General features: G+C 38.0%; 1 protein-coding gene across 1 annotated transcript in view; it reads right to left on the bottom strand.

Moving 5' to 3' along the window:
• Positions 1 to 16,059, bottom strand: part of FGF10 (fibroblast growth factor 10) — a 110,389-nt gene extending 94,330 nt beyond the window's left edge. The window contains exon 1 of the mRNA XM_074208065.1: positions 14,679 to 16,059. Within this exon, the coding sequence (XP_074064166.1) occupies positions 14,679 to 15,030 (352 nt within the window). The 5' untranslated portion in view covers positions 15,031 to 16,059. The remainder of the gene's footprint in view (positions 1 to 14,678) is intronic.
• Positions 16,060 to 17,586: the final 1,527 nt, after the last annotated feature.

The raw sequence follows: 17,586 nt of genomic DNA, 5'->3' as shown, positions 1-17,586 counted from the left end.
AGTTTTCCTTTACCTATTCTCCCATCCCCAAGCACATTCATGAATAAAGCAGCCTCTGGGTTCTGTTGAGGAAAGGAATGTAATATGCTACTTAGAGTGTCCTGGGTTGAGGTAGTCTGTTTTTCTTCTTCTGTCCTCTCCCTACTTTGCAGTTTTAATTTATGAACCACCTCGGTCATTCGATGGTACTTTGTTTCTCTTGTGGTAAAGCCCTTGTGGAGAGTTTGTCCACATCTTTTAACCTTGCCTCTTGTTTAAAATGCTGAACACTCTCTTGGGTCTGTATAATAATTAGAGAATTCATGATGACATTGCCTTATGAAACATTTTCCTTACAATAACCCTAGACAAATATTATTATCTCCATTTTATAGATGAGGAAACCAAAAACCAGGGAGATCAAGGAATTGGCTCAAAGTCACACAGTTAGTAAGCACCAGAACCAGGACTGAAATTTTTTTGTAACATCAAGACCACCAGATGTGTCTATCATGTAGCAGCTCAGCCTTGGACTTCACTACAGGGACCTTGTTCCTACCAGTTCTAGACTCTAAGGGGTTTACAGTAGGAAACTAAATACTTGTTTCTCTTTCCTTTACCAAAGAAAGCTGTTGGACCTGGGATAAGGAGCCACGATCTATTACTGGTATACTTGATGAAGGAATCATTTGTAGGTGATCATCTGACCAGGGATTCTTAATTTGGACTGAATAGATAAATTTTAATAATAATATTTAAATATATATACATATGCAAATTATCTGTATTTCAATATAATTTTGTGCCTTATTTTTTTTTTACTTAAAACCATTAGGCCTTACTAGAATGCCAAAGAGATTCATGACAAAAATAAAGTTAAGGAGCTCTGCTCTGTGGAATTGTTGTAAATAAATGTCATACTCAATATGGCAGAGAAAAGAACCCCATCTAGTTCATAATCAATAGTCAATGCATCTGACTCTTTAAGAGTCATGAAAGACTATGATCACAGCTCTAATACTATCTATGCAAGACTTTGATCACATTCCTTCATCTCATTATCTCATTTTCCTCATCTGTAAAATGGGTACGTGGTATCTGTAATGGATTGCTGTGAGAGTTGTATGACTTATAAAGTGCTACATAAATGGGAGATTTTATTATTCAGGTATTTCTCTATGTAGATTTCCATATTTGTTACCATGACAGCACTAAATCAAAGTTCATGGAAGTGATGATAATATGAAAGAACAGTCAGAAATCAATGCCCCATGAGCAGTCAATCATTGCTTGAGAAAGCAGATCCCTCAAAAATATTTATTTTCTTTGCTTCTAACCTGCCTCTAATACTAGAAAAGTTTCCAGTCCTCCCAGCAGCCTGAATACTGAGGTAAAGGCTGAATTAGTTCACATCCTTAGACAATGCATCAACCAGAATCAGATATGACTCAGGAGGACAGAAGATGATCACAACATACTTTAGAAATTTTTAGACTTTAAAAATATAAAATATAAAAGCCATCTCTACAGGACCATTTCTACAAATTAGGCATCTGAAGGGCAGCTAGGTGGTGCAGCAGATACAGCACTGGCCCTGGAGTCAGGAGGACCTAAGTTCAAATCTCAGATACTTAATAATTACCTAGCTGTGTGGGTCTTGGGCAAGTCATTTAACCTCACTACCTTGCAAAAAAAACCTCAAAAAAACCAAATTAGGCATCTGAGTCAATCCATGCTTTTAGATAAGTTGCTTAAAATCACATAAATATAAAGTAGAAGAAAAAGGATTAAATATCAAATATAGATCTCCTAATTCTTACTTCTTTCCATTGTGCTATAGAATGTTCCTGGAATCTATGCAAAATATTCTCTTTTCTTTCAATGGAATAATGATATTGTAAAAAGAACACAAAACTGGGAGTCAGAAATGTTTTCCCTAATTCCCAAACCTAGTGACTCAGCATGTAATTTTACCCTGTCTTGTCTTCATATGCTTCATCCCTAAACTGGGAATAGCTCCTACACTGTCAATCTCACTGTGTTGTAAGAATCAAGATTACATGCAGAAGTGCTTTGTAAACTCACAAGTGTTATGCAAAAATAAGCCATTTTCACTTTTTGTCCTTTCCATTATCCTAGGATTTAGAGACTTACTCAAACTTTTTTTTTAGTCTGGACTTCTGGTTTTACTGTGACAAAATTCTGGTTGAAGGCTCCCACTGTGATGCTGCTAAACAATTTATTTGTCACTTAGAGTATGAGTTATACCACTGCTTTGCTATACAAAGATAAGAGTTCAAATCCATGACCCTAAGTAAGTCATTAACCTTGGTTAAATCAATTCACTGAAAAAAAAAACTAATGACTTTCTAGTATTTTTGCCAAGAAAACTCTATGGACAATATTGTTGTACTATGGTCCATAGAGTCATGAAGAATAACTGAAAGACTAAATGACTTGCCCAGGGTTGCACAAGTACTAAATGTCAGGGTCAAGATTTGAACCCAGGATTTCATAATTGTATTACCAGTCCTTTAACCATTGCCTCCACCCTGCCTCCCCTCAAATGAAAGGAAATGTAATAATCACTAGTAGATCCTAAGAGACTTAAAAGGATTTCCTTCAAGATCAAGTTATTATGAGGAATAACTCCAGTTGTATAAACACTCCCTCTTTATCACATGAATAGGCTATTTCAGAAAATATTTCATACTTTTACTTCTACATGGAAATCAGTTGTGTGATGTTACCTTGGGGTAATCTCTTCAGATTACAAAAAACTAAGTAAAGCAAAGTCTAATCTACAAAGCTAAACTGCTAAACTTAAGGCAGTTGGACTGATGATACAGTAGGTGCTATGTCTCCTCTTGATTCAATGATGAACTGACACCCAAGAGCTCTTGGATATGACATCTTTGGAATTGAAGATTGAAGCCAATTTTCCAATTGTTTCTTTTCATGAATGTTTTCCCTTCCCCTTCTGCATCCCCCTCCAAGTACAAGTGCTTCAACTGACCAAATCTGAACTCTTACAAAATTTGAGTACTTTGGGTATTTCATTTCTCCAAATCTTATAGTTTTATTTCCAAAAGAAATGTTGCTGCTCTCTTTTTCTTTCTTTGTTTCCCCAGAAAGAAGAGAGTTGGATGCAAAAGCTATTTTAATGGAACATTCCAACTTAGATGCTAAGGTCTGCCATATAAGGAAATTCCCAAATTAAAGCTCTCACCATCATAATAACTCCACTATGTTTGACATAGTTCTGTTTTCTTTGTAGGGTAGCATACCTTGTTACATATTATACATTAGAACTGAAAACTTCTATTGTGAAAAAGAGCATCTTCATTTTACTTCACCATCAAGCATATGTTCACTTATATACCTAGTTCAAATTGGTCCAACCATCTGGCATACCTCACTCCTCCATTCATCTATTGCATCCTGGTCCTTCAGTGTCAAAATCATGTCATATCCAGAATCAAACCTTCCTCTGAATTCCTGGTGCATTTTTCAAGCTCTCCTTCTCTTCTAGATAATCATTTATTGAGCAGTTTAATCTTTACAAAACACTTCACATGTTATTTCATTTAATTTTTACAACAACCCTGAAAGATAAGTTCATATTATCCCCATTTTTAGATGAGGAAATTGAAGCTCAAAGAAGGTTAAATAACTTACCCAGGGTGAATCAACTAGTAACTGTGTGAGACAAGATTCAAACTTGAATCTTCATTAATTATAAGTCTAGCACTCTATCCACAGCTATCAATATACTAAAAATTCTGAGTTCACCACGTCCCTATCCAAGTCTACCCAGTCTATAGTTTCCAGGTTGCAAACTCTGGAATTAAACTAAACCATTCTGGAACTCAGTTTCTTCATCTTTATTATGAAAGTATTGAACTAAATGGTTTCTGAGATTCCTTCTACCTACCATAGGTTTCTAAGATACTCTAAACCTTTGATCATGTAACATCTAAGTCTGAAGTAGGATTCATGCTCATATCATATTCCATGTACAGCCCTCTACAATAATAACAACTGATATTTTACTTAGTATTGCAAAATTTACCAAGCACTTCATGTATATTACCTCATTTGAATTTCCTAACAATTGGAAGAGATAGGTACTTCAAGTATTAGACCAATGTTATAAAAGAGGAAACTGAGGCTCTGAATGTTTAGACAGCTGGCAAGTAAAGTGTCAGAACTAGCAATTATATTTAGGAGTCTCTCTTGGCTACAAACCTAGCTCTATTTCTACTATACAAAGCTGATCATAGATTAATTTACAGTAAGAAAATAGATTTTACTCCCACCTCTCCCGCCAAACATTTATATGCACATGACTCAAACAAACCAGTGACATCCAGAAAAATTTGATGTAAAATGCTGAACAAAAGCAAACCTGTAATTTACAATTTATAAGGACTAAAAAAAAAATCAGTTTTGAGGATCATATTTACTGCCTGAGATATGCTATTTCCCTATATCTAAAATGGTAAGAATTGATTTGAATCCCTAAGTTTTATGTGCTCTCTTATGAGAGATGTCATTGACAAAATGACAATTATCAGACTATTATAGGAAAAGTAATAGGTAGCATAACTTAAAGGGATTGAAAATGAACTTCTGGGAATTTTCAAAGAGCAAAGAATGGCCTAGTAACAATGCATTGAACAGAGCCATCACTTAAATATTTGTTACACTGAATAGAATTGCATCTAATGTAGAAAAGGAAGTTCTAGAATTCAGAGAGATTTTGATAAAAAGTGCTGGGATAATTGGAAGTTAGTATGGAAGAAACTTAGATTAGACCAACACCTCACATGCTATACCAAATTAAGATCCAAATGGTTAAAGGATTTAGACATAAAAAACAATACTATAAACAAATTAGAAGATCAAGGACTAGTTTACCTGTCAGATCTATGGAAAGGGGAACAGTTTATGACTAATCAAGAGTTGGAGAACATCACCAAAAACAAACTAGATGATTTCGATTACATTAAATTAAAAAACTTTTGCACAGATAAAACCACTGTAACCAAGATCAAAAGAAATGCAGTAAATTGGGAAACAATCTTTACAACTAATGATTCTGACAAAGGACTCATTTCTAAAATATACAGAGAACTGAGTCATATTTTTAAAACAAAAAGTCATTCCCCAATTGACAAATGGTCAAAGGATATGCAAAGGCAATTTACAAATGAGGAGATCAAAGCAATCCATAGTCATATGAAAAATTGCTCTAAATCATTAATTATTAGAGAAATGCAAATTAAAGCTTCTCTGAGACACCACCTCACACCCCTCAGACTGGCCAATATGATCAGAAAAGATAATGATCATTGTCGAAGGGTTGTGGGAAATCTGGGGCACTATTACACTGTTGGTGGAGCTGTGAACTCATCCAACCTTTCTGGAGAGAAATTTAGTATTATACCCAAAGGGCAACAAAAATGAGCATACCCTTTGACCGAGCAATACCACTGGGTCTATACCCTGAAGAGATGATGAAAAAAGGGTAAAAAACATCACTTGTACAAAAATATTCATAGCAGTCCTGTTTGTGGTGGCAAAGAATTGGCAATCAAGTAAATGTCCTTCAAGTTGGGGAATGGCTTAGCAAACTGTGGTATATGTATGTCATGGAACACTATTGTTCTATTAGAAACCAGGAGGGATGGGGATTTCAGGGAAGCCTGGAGGGATTTGCATGAACTGATGCTGAGTGAGATGAGCAGAACCATAAAAACACTGTACACCCTAACAACATCATGGGGGTGATGATCAACCTTGAAGGACTCGCTCATTCCATCAGTGCAACAACCAGGAACAATTTTGGGCTGTCTGCAAAGGAGAATGCCATCTGTATCCAGATAAAGAGTCATGGAGTGGAGTTTGAACAAAGTTCAAGGACTATTCCTTTTAATTTAGAAAAAAAAACAGATATCTTATTGTCTGATCTTGTTATCTCTGATACTTTTTGTTTCTTCCTTAAGGATATGATTTCTCTCTCATCACACTCAATTTAGATCAATATTCAACATGGAAACAAAGTAAAGACTGACAGATTGCTTTCCGTGGGGTGGGTGGGAGGAGTAAGATTACAGGGAAAATTGTAAAACTCAAATAATATCCTTAATTAGAATTGTGAGAGATTATATATGGAAGATGCTCTGAACCTGTTACCCCCCACCTCCATATTCAAAATCAAGGGCAATAAAAGGTATACCATAATCCCAATAGGGTGATTTTTGGAGGAAGTAAAGTACCATTAAAAACAGGAGCTATTGTTATTATCAACTAAAGATCTAATGGCTGTAGTGGATAGAGAGTTGCTGTCAAAGCCTGGAAGATCTTAGTTCAAGTCTCAACATCCAAACTTACTGCTTGTTTGACCCTGGGCAATTTACTTAATTGCCCTGCCTCAGGAAGACTATAAATAACAGAGAAGGTACCTGCTTAGAATAGTAGAGGGAATTTTCTTACATGGGAATCCCCTATACTAGTGAAATCTCAAGTCTAATCTCTATCCTTAGAGGAATGGGGCTAAAATTCCATATAAAATGAGGTAGTGCTTAAAGAAAAGCAGGCCACTGATGAAGGCTACTGAATTTCTAGTTACTTTTAAAAAGAATATTCACTTCAGCAAATAATCCAATCACCAGTTACAAAATTCCTGTTATTATACTAGGTAGAATTAGTGTGGCAAATTAAACACAGTGGAATCAGAAGATAAGTTTAAATCCTGTTATTGAAATTTGTGGGTTTGATGACACAGGGAAAGTCACTTAACCTGTCACCTAACTATCTAGGACATATCTTCTAAGTCACAGACTTGTTGAAGGGAGTTGTCATATATGAAGTGAAAAATTACAGCTCCTCTTCATGTATGTACTAGGTCCTAGGAAAGCAAAGTTGAAATAAGATAGCCCCAGCCTTCAAAGAGCTTACAGTCAAGTGATAGGAACTCCAGATTAAGGATCTAAAATTTTATTTGTTATTGCTCAGTTATTTTCAATAGTGACTGATTCTTTTTGTCCCCATTTGGGGTTTTCTTAGTAGGAGAACTTTTCCATTTCCTTCCCTAGTTCATTATACAGATGAGGAAACTGAGGCAATTTGTTAAGTGACTTCTCCAGGGTCCTGAAATAAGTATCTGAGAAAAGATTTGAATTCATTAAGATATATTCCTGACTTCAGGTCTGTGGTTCTATCCATTTTCCCATCTAACTGGCCATACTGTCTGATTAGATTTCCCCAATCCTTTCTGCAATCCTCAGAGTCACTATTAACATCAACCAAGGGCCAATAGTTTAACTCACAGATCCAGAATATGAAGGGGGAGGGATATTCAAAACTAGACAAAAGGGTCAAAGAAGAGATAGTTTCATGTTTCCTCATCCATTAAATGAAGGGATTGGTAGTGATGACTTCTAAGATCATTTCCAGCTCCAGATCAATGATCCCACAGTGGGATGGTGCTAGGAGGAGTAGAAGGAGAGTTTTTATAAGTAATATTTGCCTCAGTTACTCAGAGATACCAGTGCGATAAGTTGCCAGTTCCTGCTTTTTAATGTCAAGGCACTTGTAGACAGGACTATTAGAAAGTGGGTTGATGAGTCTTTAATTTTAAAGCCTCTATAAAAGTGTCAAGCCATCTTAGATCATAAAGTCAAATTTTAGAGCTGGTAAGGGGACCTTGGAGATCATCCACTCTGACCTTCACCCAAGGGGAATGTCAGAGTGAGTTTTGAGGATAAACTAATATAATCTCTGTGTTAAATTAATCTAGCATGTTAACCATAGGTCCTTGGAGGAAAGTAATACTAGCAAAAGTAACTACATGGCAGTTTGAAGTCCTTGGTCTTGCAGTAAAGTTCCAATCAACAGAATTAGGCTATACTTGGGGATGTTGATAACAGCTATTTGAAGCTCAGATTTGGAAGCTATTTTCCTTTTTGCATTATAGACAGAAGATTAGCCCCTGTCATCATTCACTTGGCGGAAGCATATCAGATATTTGAAAATTCCTCATTAATGATCACACACACACACACACACACACACACACACACACACATACACACACACACTCTGACAGATTAGCTATAGGTAAATGTGGACAGATTTTGGCTAAAGAATTATTAGGTGAACTATAAAATAAGGCAATGCTTTACAGCCAACACTATGAATCTATCAAACAGTAATTGGATGCACGTGTTACCAGCAGTAGAAAAGCACTGTCCAGTTGTCCACCTTACATGGGAATCTACTTGGCGTGTCTTCTTTGATTTATTGTCCCAATTAGAACACAGTGTTCAAAGAAAGAGCACAAGGGACCTGATTTAAAAGCATGGAAGCCTTTAGAGCTATTATTTAGTATTTGACCTGGCTTCCACTGAGATGCCTTAAAAATTTTCTATTTGTGTAAAATCTGTACAAATTAAAGGTTATTTTAAGTTACATTTCTAACGAGCTGATCTTTTTTTTGCAATCAATTTAATGGTCTATAGTCAATGATGGCTTCCCATGATCCAGACTGATTTCTTTTAATCATTTTTCTGTCTATTCTTATTGTCATCTATTGTCAAGTATCGCCATGCACTGTGCTGGCTGGCAGCAATAAAACAGGTAGCCAGCCCTGGTAAAAGGAAATGGACCTGGAAAGTAAATAAGAATGTCTATATGGAAAATTTGTAAAATATGAGAGTGTAAATACATGGTCTGGTCTCTTAGGAAAATCTAATTCTTAATCTAATAACATCTCTTACCCTTAAAAAATATAATAGTTGAGATTAATGTCCAATGGGATGAAGCACAGATTTGTCACAAAATGAAGACAAATCCTTTTACTATAATCAGAAATATGCAATAACAGCTCAAATATGAAAAAAAAACCAGAATAAGTATTCCCTGAAAAATTCACTGCTCTAAGTAAAGGTATTACCTTTTCCTCATCTGGAATGAAGGATACCAGTTCTCCACTCCTCCCTCCTTCACCCTATTATATTAATTATAGCTGATAATATTGAAAAAGTAGAATTCAAATTGAGAAGGTCATTTTAAGATTATGAATTAGAACTGAAAGGAAACTTAGAGGTCAAGTTTAACCACTTCATTTTACAAGTGAAGAAACCGAGGTCCAGGGAGATTGTGTCACATAGCTAATTAGTATAGGAGGTAGGACTTTAACCACTCTCCACATACTTTCTCCACATACTTCCTCCACTTCAAAAAAGTTCAGTTGATTTTACATGAGTTCCAATCACTTAGCCTAATAGAGATTTGTGCTTCTAGTAAAAAGGAAAATCAGAAAATATCATTGGCGTGATTTTCATATGAGCACGACATTTAAGGCTCATGGAAATTGAATTGTATTCAACAGAAATTCATAGGGTTGAGGAATAAACTAGCATACCTTTTCCAACAACTTTTTAAACTCACAACCAGGCATTTCTAACTCTACTTCTAAGTAAAATATCCTAAATATAATTCATAGGAAGCTTAGCAGTAGGAAATGTGACAATCTAAACTCGGTGGCAGTTCAGCTTTCAAAGTAAAATATACTTGATTTATGATAAAGCTTGTCAATTTCATTGTTTTGTGACCCATCTCTTTAAAAACACCTGCTTTCAAGCCACAGGCACTTTCCCTAGGAAACATCTGAGAGATTTTTTAGTCTTGAAATAACAGATAACCTCAAAAATCAGAGTTTCAGAATTCTCTCAAGCTCTTTTAGTCTCTTTATGTATCAGCACTGTGATCCCTACCAAATGTTTTCTTAGGCTTCTTTTAGCAGGTGGTGATAAATCAGGTTTATGAAGAGAAGTCTCTTTCCAATTCTACATTTTTAATAGATTTATGATAATGCTATCAATGTGGAGGGTCTGTATGGTGGGAATGCAGTAAAGGTAACAGGACAGTGTCATGTAAACATTAAATAATACAGTGCCTTCCACATTCATAAATCTTCCATGCTCATGATTGAACACTGCTGGTTATAAATTATGTAACTGAACTCCAGAAACCACTAGGACTTAAATGAGACACCAATTGTAGTCATAAAGATGTGCAAGGTTTTCTTTTTGCCCAGAAAATCCGAAATTCCTTATTAGGAAGCATTGATAATTTTCCATTTTCTTTGGGAATGATTGTCATTCCTCTCTTTTGAAAAAACCATAGGAGTACAAAAAGCTTCCATCCTGGAAAATTAGCTCTGCTTTTTAGCAAAGAAAATAAATGTTCTTGAGGCAAAATCATTTTGAAAAATTAAAATCCAGCCTCTTAATCTCAGCACAGCTCTCTGCATACTAAAAAGAACAACACACAATGAGGGACAGCAGACATTTTTATAATAGCTTGATTTCCCAATGGCATTCAGAATCAAATTATTTTATTACACCTGGGAACAATTAAACATTTGGCTGTCAGCTGTAAACAATTATTATAGACAATGAAATTAGTGGCTTTTCCTTAAGTATCCATGTATGCCTAATGACCTCAGTTAACATAAGTGAGATTGATCTGTCTAAATATTGTTTGTGCATCCAGGACCAATTATATTGCTCAACTTATTCTATCACAGGAGTGAAAAATATTGCCAAAAGACTAGTTACCACTGCCCAATTTTAGGCAGCTACTCCTTGAGGGGTAAGGAGAAAACAAGCATGGAACAATAAAATACTGTTTCTACTACAGTGACATTCTGAGAGACAGACATTGAGAGAGAAAGAGAGAGATCGAAAAAGAGATTGAGGGACAGGATTTTTGAGGGGGAGAGAGTCTGAGGGAGAAAAATTGAGAGATGGGTAGTCTGATAGGACCAGGACTGTGGGATCATTTGTGTTGTAACCTTTTTAGCAAATAGCCTGCCAAGGGGCACGGTGAAGTTAGGTGACTAGCCCATAGAAACACAGCGAGAATGTCTGGGTCACTCTCTTTGTCCATGCTGCCAGATTGCTTCTCTTCTCATTTGTATTCATAGGAAAAAGGAATTTTGTTCTTGAATTGAATCAGTTCCTTTAAGAAAAGGGAGGGAAACAAACAATACCTTTAAGCTGACTCTGGACAATCAATGGCTTTCAGTTGTTGAGATACCTTGATAGAAAATTCCAAGAGGTCAGTAGGTTTTTCAAGACTAATTTGAGAGCTCCATTTGCACTCCCCCCCCCCCCCGGGCCACTTGCCCCCTTCTCTAAGTGATTGTCTCTGGAGAAACCCTCAGCTGTTTTACTCCCTCCTGGAAATAAGCCTCTCCGGCCAGCACTGGGGCAAGAGGGGTGAGCAGCTGTATCCAGGCTTTCTCTGAGGTAAGAGCTAGTGCTGAGTGGTTGTGTTTCAAGGGCAAAGCTAGATGTAAAGAATGATAAACCAAACCCTAAACTAGCCTGCACATATCTAGTGACAGACACAGCACAGCTACTCTAAATTATTCAAGCTTTCCCAGACTTCTGACAGAAGAGACATAATTCATCTCTATTCTTGTTATTCTATAAAGTATGAAGAGCCACCAGGTAAAAACACTAAAAATCTCCTATCACTAGAATGGTAACACTTAGAGAAAGTCTTTATTTAAGTCATGTAACATTTTTAGCAAAATTCAGATCCTGGAAATCATTTGTGAAGAAAGAAACTTAAATACGCTTTTTCATACTTGGGGGTGGCCTTTTGTTTGCTAGTATTTTGCTGGCAAAGAGCCATTCAAAGAGTTATTTAATTACTCAGGATGTCATAGGCAAGTAACCTCTTAGATAAGCTGTGACTGTATTTTAGCAGTCATATCACTAGGGTCAAAAGTAACAACAAAAATTGAGCTTCAAATAAACAAATCTTAAAAGATCAGCTTTGTGTATAGAGAGTAATTAATAACTTGTTGAGGAAAATGTTACTGAAATGTGGTTTTGGACAAGGAACTGACACACTACTTCAGAGGTTAGATAGCCTAATATTTAACAGGCTACCATTTGGTAGGCTGGCTGACTGGCCTGTGGGCATGGCACAAGTTAGTTCTTCACATGTAATTACACAACATTTAGACAATATCTTAATGACACCATGCACTTCAGCTGAATCAGACCAGCTGGAAATTGTGGCAACATTCTGATTAACCAGGCACATGTGAAATGAAGACTTGTACAACCTCTGCTTTTCACTTACAATGTTTTGATAGAGATGATCTTGAAAAGACTAAACTGTATGTACTTTGGCATAATTTAATAAAATTATCTCCTTTCAACTTTTTTTCCTTCTTTCATTTGTACCACTAAGAATAAAATAGAAAGTATTATCAAAAAATGGTTGTTGATAACATTCGTCCTGTACTTGTTAGGTTTTATCAATCACAGGTAGAACACATGGCTACATTCTCAGTAGTTTCAATGACTTAATTTACTAATACCACTCCTTTTTTGTAAAAGCCAATGAAATTTTATTCTTCTCCTTACATGGAAATGATTCACCACAAAATAGAGTTGTTTAGTACTGAATATGTCATTCCAATAAATGGTTAATTCACACATTACTCTCTGAGAAAAGACTAATTTCAGGATAGCTTCTGAATCTTAAGCTTCAAGCACCTCTGCTAGGATCCCCTTATATCTCTTCATAAAGAGTTGGTATGCTCAAAGTTGGCATGACAGGAGTTAGTGATAATAAAGTGTGTCTTAATATAATGAGTTCACTCAAGATACTCAACACTCACCCTTTAATTTTCTTTGTGAGTTGAAAATCCAGAAAAATACTATATAAGACAGGAGGAGGAGTCCATGCTCAATTGTCAATAAATGTTTAAACAGCTTTCCCCCACTCTTAAGTAAACAAAACCACAACTATTTTATCTTTCAAGAACACAGTAGTGTTAAGTCAAAATTTTGGTGGAAAACAGACAAGACTATAAACATCATCTCAAGAATTATGGTTACAAATGACTTTCTAGTCAGTGCAAGCAGCTTTACATGACATCTTCTAAAAGCACTTTCTATGAATCAGAAGGGCGAAAAAAACAAGAAAGTTAAACATTTGCACTTTTGATATTATGATCATAAATTTAAAATTTCAAAATTATAAATAATTTGCATATCATGAAAACAAATTGCCAGATTTGGAAAAGGGAGAAAGAAGTTAAAGGGAAAAATGTGCCGCTGGGGTAGTTTATTAGGAAACAGATTTCTTCATCTTGTCACATATGTGGATATATATGTATGTATACATATACACATACATACAAAAATATGTGTATGAGAAAAACTTAGAAAAACACTGTCCGTCCACATTTCTAATATGAGTTTCTACTTAGTGTGGCAAGCTGTCACTCTTATCCCACCCTCAGCCATCACTACCACTGTCTACCAGAGGTGGTTAACTAGGAACAGCATAACACTTGGAGTCACCAAAAGACAAGAACAAAAGAACAAATCTGCAATTCATTGCCCCCCCCCCACCAAGTGTGACTAGCAAAAAGATTTGGATCTCATAATTTATTGACTGCTTTAAATGTGCCATAACATGTACCTGGGAATCATTTAAATAACAATGAGCAATTTCCAAGTATCATCATTTGTATGTTATCATATAAAGAAAACAAATTCAGTAATAATGGTAGTTCTAGAATGACTGATAAAAGCACACATTAATTCTTCCCCTATCCAATAAGAAAAATAAAAACACCACCAAAAACCCATTCCATAATTTGCTCTGAGGAGAAAAGTTCACTCCTTGGGGTAAACTATATTCATGGAAACCGACTTTTATGCCTTTTACTTTGAAAATAAAGAATGACAATGAAACGTGTGTGAGGTCTCTGAGAAGACAGTCCCAGATGTTTACAATGCTGCTGTAGTATAGCTGTGCAATATGAGAGGTTTCTGAAGGCAAGAGTAGGACAGGACACCACAAAGCCACGCATATGCTATTGACAATGAAGACAAGAGCATCATGTTACCATGCGAGGAGGCAGGCAGAAAACAAATAGGGGCAGTGGTGCCTTAAAAGTTAACTTCATGGGCTGCTATCATTCAAACCAGCACGAAGGACACACAGAAATTAAAACCAGAAAAATTAGGGTTTTTTTCTTTCTCTTATGGGGGGTGGGGTGGACTGGCGGTGTAGAGCTAGGGGTTGGAAGAAACGACAAGAGTGGAATCAAACTTCTCTCTGTGTGTAATAAAATTTCCCATAAAACCACTATAATTGACATTGGGTAATTATTTTCAGATTGAGGTAGCTTGTCCCAAAATTCTTAGCAAGGCTGCCAATGAACAGAAACAAAATTTGTTTTCTAGACTAGAATCTTTACAGGGCAGAGAGAAGAGATCTGTCTGCAACCAGGGTGGTGGTGGAAGCTGGATGCATGCAGAGAGAGCACACACAGATAAGTGTAGGCACAACAAGAGCCTCCTCCCTTCTGCTGGTGGTGGAGGTTTCCCGAGCAAGCCAGCTGAGGAGATTGGGGTGGGGAGAGTGGAAAGTGAAGAAAAAGAAGAGAGCGGGTATCCTCAGACTGATGTAATATATGCGGGGGGTCTCCAGCGTATTACTATTTTACTTAATCATTTTACAGGGGGTCGGGGACATCGATATTTAGCTGGGCACATCTGGAATAGATTCCCCCCCCCCCCCATGGAAGTAGAAGGGGTGAATCATTTCAAAGTGGGGAAGGTGGGGAGGACAAGACGGCATTCGTTACTCACTGTATGGGCAGTTCTCATTCTTGGTCCCGCTGACCTTTCCATTCTTCTCAATCTTGAGAAAGTACTTGGTGAAAGAGAACAGCTTCCTCCAGCGAACATCTCCTTGGAGGTGATTGTAGCTCCGCACATGTCTCCCCGCACTGGAAGGAGAGGAGAAGGAGGAAGAGGAGGAGGAAGAGGAGGAGGAAGAGGAAGAAGAAGAGTTGATGGCCTCCGGTGACAGTATGTCCTGGCCCATGTCGTGGCAGGTGACAGACACAGAAGATATCAAGAAGAGCAGCAAGAAGCAGCAGCAGCAGCAGGGCAGGTGGGGAAAGGCTGAGGCACCATGTGTCAGTATCCATTTCCACATTGTACTGAAACTCTCGGCGTTAGAAAATGTCTCATCAGAAGAAACATACTGGAAGGGTAAAACCCGGTAAAAGGCGAGTAGAAAGCTGCTGTTGGCTGCTGCTGGCTATCTTCCTCAGAGCTCTGATCTGGACTGAAGTGAACGCACCAACATCCATAACTCAGGGGCACAAATCACCTCTGAATGGCTGGCTGCTTCTCTCTCTCTCTCTCTCTCTCTCTCTCTCTCTCAAATCCTCTGTGGTCTGCCTATGTAGTTTCCCAGGAAGCGGTGTCACTTGGGTGGCAGTAGTAGTTGGTGCTGCTGGTGGCCCGCAATCTTCCTTCCTTCACCCAAGATTTTCCAGTAGCTACTTTGTTCTCTTCTTCACTCCTTTCTTCACCATGTTAAATGGGGATGGGGGGGTGGGGGGAGAGTCTGGAAAGAAAAAAAAACAGATGACAGCACAGTGAACAAAAACCCAAAGAGAATGAGGGTGGGAGCTGGGGAGGGGGATGCCTGAGCCCCTCTGGAGATTAGCACCTTCTGTTCCTTCTATCCTGAGCCCCACAATCAGTTAGCCAGCTGTAGACAGAAATGTTTCAAAGAAGCCCGGAGCTCCTGAGTTGTGGATTCTTATGGCTGGAGCTTGATGTCGGTTGTTGCTCTCTCTCTCTCTCTCTCTCTCTCTCTCTCTCTCTCTCTCTCTCTCTCTCTCTCTCTTTTCTCTCTCTCTCTTTAGTGGTGAAGGTAGTTGTTGATTTGAAGCCTCCAGAAAATAACTTCTTGTTTTGAGTGGTGGTGATTGGTGTTTTGGATTGTTTTATTTTCCTCTCCCCAGACCGCTTGTAAACAGGTTGAAGGCTGTAGCCCAAATGTCAGTGATTACAAGCCAGAGGTGGGATATGCCTCTGGTGGTCAAACCTTATTTGCCAGGATGCGGAGATAGGGGGAAGGGGGGTCAAGCAGCGGTGGGACATCTGAAACCCTCTGCAGTACAGAACGCGAGGAGGGGAGAACGCCAGGGGGAGAGAGAGAGAGAGAGGGAGGAGAGAGAGACAGAGGGAAGGGAAAGAAGGGGTGGGGGTGGGGTGGGGAAGAGAGCCTCGAGGAGTTCGGGAGACTCAGAGCACCCAAGAGAGACCAGTGCGTTTGCAGCGGAACTAGAGGTAGAGGCACGAGCTGCGTACCTCGTTGCCTTCCTCGCCTCTGAAGAGGCACCAGCCACAGCCTCCTTCCACTCTTCCTAATTGCTCCTAAAACATTCTGCACGCTGGCCACCAGCGTGCGTTGTATACTCTTGCTTTCCTGATTTTGCTGTCTTCCAGCCCGGACCAATCCCCTCTAGGGAGCCCCTTTCTGACTTGTTTGCTAGCGTAAGATTTCTTTTCTTTTCTTTTCTTTTTCCTTTTCTTTTCTTTTTGGCAATGAAGTGCTTGAGAGCCACCTGGAGTTTGTTGCTTTGCTGACTTTTTTTCGTTCTCGCTTTGAGAAAACGGTGAGAGAGAGGGGAAAAACTATGTTTCCGACAAACCCTCAAAAGCAGATTTTATGCTGATCAGGGCGAGCACGGAAAAGGGGGGGAGGACCCAGAGAACATAATTAGTTTCCTTTCCTCCTCTTTTGCCAGCTTCCAAGGAGGTCTTTGCTTTAATGAATCACTGATTTCTCGCTTCCGTTGCTGAAATAAAAAGTTCACACTTTAGCCTCGTTCTACCTTTTAAGCCCAGAGAGATTTATCGGCCCCCTTAAACTAGCCCCTCTCTTGCCTCAAATGAAATCAGGGACCCAAATGACCAATTTCTAATTGCTAACATGACTCATTTACTGAATCTCGCGTGCACTTCAAAGCAAATGGCACTTTACTGGGATTGCAAAGATTTTACCATAAAATCTGTCTGAATGCCTTGCTGTCTGTTTTCTATGCAATTTCCTTTGCACTTTGCCATAAAGGCGCGGTTTTTTTCCATCTTCAAATTTAATGTTTAAGGAACTCTGTTTTACAATAAACAAACTAAAACAAACTCTGTCATTAAAAGGAGTTGCCCCTTCCTTCCCCGCCCCCTTCCCCTTTCTTCCAGTCCTATTCTTCCTCCAGTCCTTTCAAGGTATGTACTCACTGCTATTCATACACGTCAGGTAAAGAAGAATGTAGTCCTGAGCTGAGAAAAAGTTTTGCCAGCAACTGATCCGTCCCCCGAATGAAATTCTGCTGTGGTCTCTGTTATTCGTAATAAGCAATCCAGGATTGCCCGGTAGTATGTGGATATCTACTGGACATCTACTATTCAAAAAGTCTATCTAACTAAAGATAAGCAATTCGTTAAATCAAAGTTAACCCTGTGTCAGAAGACCGTTGTTTGGAGACAGATGCCGTTTAGAGAGGAAAAATTCTGTATAGTTTATTCAATTATAAAAGCAAACGAATTTGTACTTCCCTACTGTGCTTTTGGAATAGCATTTTCTTTACCAACACCATAAAATACCAAAATAAATGTTAATTCTGGTCCTTAGTTGCTTTTTTAAAAGATATTAATTTCAGAAAAGGAAATTTGAAATGATTTTCAATTATATTGT

Source organism: Macrotis lagotis, chromosome X, assembly GCF_037893015.1.
Source record: "Macrotis lagotis isolate mMagLag1 chromosome X, bilby.v1.9.chrom.fasta, whole genome shotgun sequence".
NCBI lineage: Eukaryota > Metazoa > Chordata > Mammalia > Peramelemorphia > Peramelidae > Macrotis > Macrotis lagotis.
The sequence above is the reverse complement of the archived record's forward strand: the minus strand, read 5'-3'. Positions and strand labels throughout refer to the sequence as shown.